Source organism: Solanum tuberosum, unplaced genomic scaffold (genome assembly GCF_000226075.1).
Source record: "Solanum tuberosum cultivar DM 1-3 516 R44 unplaced genomic scaffold, SolTub_3.0 scf00436, whole genome shotgun sequence".
NCBI lineage: Eukaryota > Viridiplantae > Streptophyta > Magnoliopsida > Solanales > Solanaceae > Solanum > Solanum tuberosum.
Genome location: NW_006239373.1, coordinates 435,686 through 441,042, shown reverse-complemented (window position 1 = coordinate 441,042; position 5,357 = coordinate 435,686). Strand labels below are relative to the sequence as shown.

General features: G+C 32.5%; 1 protein-coding gene across 1 annotated transcript; it reads right to left on the bottom strand.

The window, feature by feature from the left end:
* Positions 1–389: 389 nt before the first annotated feature.
* On the bottom strand, positions 390–2,001 carry LOC102593972 (UDP-glycosyltransferase 73C3-like). Its single transcript, XM_006363629.2, has one exon. It carries the CDS (start codon positions 1,942–1,944, stop codon positions 469–471), a length of 1,476 nt encoding a protein of 491 aa, XP_006363691.1. The 5' UTR covers positions 1,945–2,001; the 3' UTR covers positions 390–468.
* Positions 2,002–5,357: the final 3,356 nt, after the last annotated feature.

The following is a 5,357-nucleotide window of genomic DNA, read 5'->3' as shown; positions in this document are numbered from 1 at the left end:
GAAAGAAAAAAAATAAAAAAACAAGACCTATAAGAAGGGTGAATGGAGAACTTCAAATTTATAATAAAATGACAAGTTCTAGATTCAAACACACAACCTTGCCCTTAGAATTAAGGCACCTGACCACCTAAGTTGGCCAGTTAGGTATACATTTGTTTTAAGAAATGTCACTATATATAATATATTCGCTATTTCTCCTTTTGCCATTAATTATATATGTATATTTAGTAATTTTTCAGAAGTGTCACGTGACACCCTTTGGACCTACGTAGATCCATCCCTGATCACAAAGATGACTGCTCCTAGTGCTTATTGAAGAAGTTTACTCACCATAACAGTATCAACAAAATTATTTGTCATGCACTAAAGTAATTGAACTTACTCAAATATAACATTATTGTTAAGGCTTGAGTTGAACTATATGGCATACATTAATTGCAACATATCCTAAATCAACCTCTTGTAATCCTACATAGATTTTAAAAAAATTGCTTGCTCTGTCACATCTTGAATCAATTGTGTCAAGTTGAAGTTAGATGAACCCTCTTCCTCCATAGCCCTCTTTGCCTTTTCTCCTAATTCTTTAGCTCTTTTTCTTCTCATTTCACCTTCCATTTCTTCACCCATTACTTCTTCAATCACCTTCTTAATATCATCTTTGCTTACTTGTGTTCCCAATTTTTCTTCTTCTCCAAACATCACTTGCCTCTCTATGCCTGACCTCACTCCTGTCTTGAGTACATTCACTATTAACCTCTCATTGCAAAACTGCTCAGCAAACATTGGCCAAGTGATCATCACCACGCCAGCAGTTATACCTTCCAAGCTCGAATTCCATCCACAGTGAGTCAAGAACGCACCTATTGAAGGGTGTGATAAGATTAGTACTTGTGGTGCCCAACCGTGGATTAAAAGTCCTTGTCCTTTAACTCTTTCCTCAAAATCCTCTTCCACTAGCCAATTTTTGAACTCATCAGACATGTGTCTAACAACCCAAATGAAGGGTCGTTTCGATGATTCTAACCCGAGCCCTAGCTCAACCATCTGAGATGTGGAAAGGCGCGATAGGCTCCCGAGACAGACAAAGAGTACAGAGTTTAGTTCCCATGAATCAAGCCAGTTTAGGCACTTGTGTTCATCTATTGAAGCCTTGTTACCTCTTTCAGCTTTGTCCTGTTTCTCTTTGTTACAGAGTGAAACAGGGCCAATGGTCCAAATTTTCTTGTTTTTCACATTCATTAAACCCTCGACGTATTCTTTTTCCAAATCCTCGAAGCTATTCACCACTATCCCATAAGCTTCCTCCTCCGCTTTCTTCATTTGATCAGAAATTTCTCGCCATTCTTCATTTCTCGGCCTGACAGCACTACCAAGCTGATTTTTGCTTAATTCAATCTTGTCGAATAATCCAGGCACTCGAAAATACTCTGTATCAGACTCAATCTTTTCTAACTCCTCCCAATTTCTCAAATTATGTAAACATAACAAAGAAAAGCAACCCATTCCATGGAAAACAATCCTAGGAATGTTGAATTTTTCTGCAACATTAGTTGTCCATGGGAAACACATATCAGATATTACACAACTTGGTGAAGGTTTCATTTCTTGCAACATTTCTTCCACTTGGGGCTGAAGTCTTTTCGTAGCATCGAAGAATTTCAGCCCCAAATCCATCGATGGAAGCATGTCGAAATTTTCACACCCTTCTGGTAGTCCAGCCTCTAAGCTTGGAAAGTAGAGATGAACCACCTGAATCTTTAGTCCTGTTTCTATAGCGCGATCAATGACTTTTTTGAATCTATTGGCATTCAAATGTGTAGTAACGATTGTGATAATAACTCCACGTTGTGCTAGTAATCGCGCAATGTCAATCATAGGGATTGTATGACCTTGTGCCATGAAAGGAAACAACACAAAATGTGGCTGTATAGTAGGAACACCCATTGTTAGTCGAAAAATGAGAGAATATTTTTGTTATTACACTATGGTTTCATCAACATATTGTTTAATTTATAGACTATAGTATATGTTGATTGTAAAGTGATGATGTAAGAGCAGACATAAGCATTTTCAGCTTTATCTTAATGATGATAATGTATGATTGCTATTGTGAAATTAAATATGAGAGGATGATATTTACTAGACAAAATGGAGTTTCTAATTTTGTAACAACCCAGCTTATTACAGATATTGCTGTATTTTTGTTTTAAAATATTCTTGGAATAAACACCCAAGATAAGATTAAATATAGTACTCCATACAAGATAGTCACAAGAATACAAAATGTCCCATTTTTATGAGGCTGACATGAAGTATATCATTCTTATAACAAACACCTTTTGGGCGATGTGAGGGGTCAGTCGGTGAGCTCGACTAAGCTCGCCGAGCAGTTTGTCGTGCTAGATTTCTACCCCGACTCCCAATCTTCAATGCACAGCCTACGGGAACCAAATTAAATCCCTATTCTATGAAGTTAACACCTATCCCATATCATTACCAACCCCGAGGTACTCATACTTCCCCCATTTTATCTAAAATCGACCAATCAACGTCCTTTCCCTTAAAAATAACGTCACCCGATCTATCATGGGACAAATTCAATTGGATTTCAATAAGTTTATGAGTTTTGAATTTTAGGATTGGACAAGAGTTGGAGTTGGGTTCGGAATAAGTTACTTAGGCATATTAAGTGGACTTCTTTTTGAGATAAAATTATTGAATTCTGCTTAACACGTAACTTCAGTGATTGATTAGCCCCACGTTTTTGGAGGATGATGACAAAATCAGACTGATGGTCATGAAAGTTCCACATGATTAACTGATAGGAATGAATGGGAAAGCTGATTTCTGAGAGTTCAAAGCCAAAACTATCTCTTCAATGTTTTTTGTCCGCTTCTTGTACCTTCTATTACCGCCTAAGCTAAGAAATTTGTTTAAACGTTAATTTGAAATTATAATTTAAACTTATGATATGAAATTTCATGTCCAAACTATACGAAGTCAAGCGATTAGTACTCTATTTTGCATGAAGTTAAAAATATATATTTCACTTGAAATCATAAAATACGACCAAAATTAATATTTTTGGTTTGGGGTAAAAAAATGATTGACGTGGCAAAAGGGGTCAGTTTCATTGCTAAATTGATGATGTAAGGGCAAACATAAGCATATTTATAATAAAAAACATATTATGTCTTACGACAGATTTATAATAAAAAACATTTTATGTCTTACGACAGACACGTGAACTTGGTATGACATAGATGCAGTGGCGGATATAGAATTTTAAGGCTGTGGGTGCTTTGAAAGTGGCGAAATAAAAAATATAAAAGATATGTTAATAATGAGATTCAAACCCGGCTCAACAACACTAAAAGAACCTTAAGCATCCACCCAAGAGCGAATATTAATGGATCAATCAGATCATTTGTTCACCGGGTGCTCTCTGATAATTTTATACAAATATCTCTTAATTTATACATATATATATTCAAGACGAGATTAATGGGGGCTCAAACATCCGGCAGACTTTATGTGGGTCCGCTGCTGCACGGATGATGTTGAATGATCGCACGTTAATGGTCATCTCCAAATTAAAGGATAATTAGAGGTTTAAAAATGAAATTTTAGTTAGAGATTTTTCAAACTTTTTTAGATTCAAATTATTATTTAAACTTGGGAAAAGGGTCTAATATACCCCTCAACTTTGTCATTTAGAGCTGATATACCCTCGTTATGAAAGTGGTTCATATATATTATATACAAATGACTCACATATACCCTTTTCCTCTAACGAAAATGAAAAAAAATTAATTTTAGTTTAATTTTTTACTATTATTTTAAAAAATATATATAATCGCATATGAGTATATTTAATCCTCCTCAAACATATTTTTTTTTACTTTTTTTTTTATTTCAATGACTAATTTAGATTTATTATTTTGTGTTTGGTTTGGTTTGGTTTTATATTTTTAAAAATCGATAGTATTTGGATTGGTTATGATTTTGTTCGAAAAAACCAAAGAAATAATTTTATTGTTATACATACATAATATGTTATTTTTATAAACATTTTTAAATATCTTATATCCGTTTTCATCAAAATTTATTTATATTTACTTATGAAAGCAAAAATGTCCGAAGTGAGAACATTTATCTTATTGACTTCATGTATATGAGTGTCTATGACAATTCTTTGTGGATTGAAAATGTCATTGTCTCTTCCTTCTAGGCCAAAATAATGAATTTTGATGCTTTATCCGTAGTAAATTCAATAATAGAAAGTTATGTAATATGAGTCATTCTAACTATTCTTCGTTTTGAATGGATTGTTGTCACATTTTTCACTTTTTGAATGAATTGTTTCTTTTATTTTTGTATATGGTTAATAACCGAACCATAATCGATAACAACCAAAATCGATAAATATATATTATATTTGATTTGGTTTGATAATTTTAAAATCGATTAAATTGGTTTGGTTTTGGTTTTGACCAATAACCGATCCAAACCAACCCAAGAACACCCCTAGCTTTAATGATACCAATACAATATATGATATTGATTTAGTATCAATTAAGCGAAGATTATCAGTCTTAATGAATTGGGGTATGGAGTGTAATTAGTTATGAAAGAATGGGTATTTCGGAAATTACTTTGAATTTGAATAGTGTAAATTTCATATATGACATATATTATAGTACTATTTTCAAGCTATAGCAGTAAAATTAGACTTTCAAGCTATAGCATTAAAAATTTCAGGTTATAACAAATTCACAAAAAAAGAAATGTTTTTATTAATTGGAAAAATCTTTAAAAAAAAATAAAAAGATAAACGAAATTTTTAAAAAAATGGAATTAAAAATAATAAAGAAAAAAACTGAAATTGTGGCCTGTAATTTAATTTGAACTTATTGTGGATAATTAATGATTAGCATGAAATAAGGGATCCAAACAAATTAACAATATTTTTTATCCTTAATGATTAGCATGAAATAAGGGATCCAAACAAATTAACAATATTTTTTATCCTTAATGATTAGCATGAAATAAGGGATCCAAACAAATTAACAATATTTTTTATCCTTAATGATTAGCATGAAATAAGGGATCCAAACAAATTAACAATATTTTTTATCCTTAATGATTAGCATGAAATAAGGGATCCAAACAAATTAACAATATTTTTTATCCTTAATGATTAGCATGAAATAAGGGATCCAAACAAATTAATGTCACGACCCAAAAATGGACGTGATGGCACTCGTCTTAACCCACCAAGACAAGTCAGCCTAAAACTCAACCATTACAATAAAATGCGGAAATTTTTATAATAAACTCAAATATACCCCCAAAAT

What these genes read in the sequence shown, in the direction of transcription:
- LOC102593972 (XM_006363629.2), bottom strand. Translation starts at nt 1,944, where the DNA reads ATGGGTGTTCCTACTATACAGCCACATTTTGTGTTGTTTCCTTTCATG.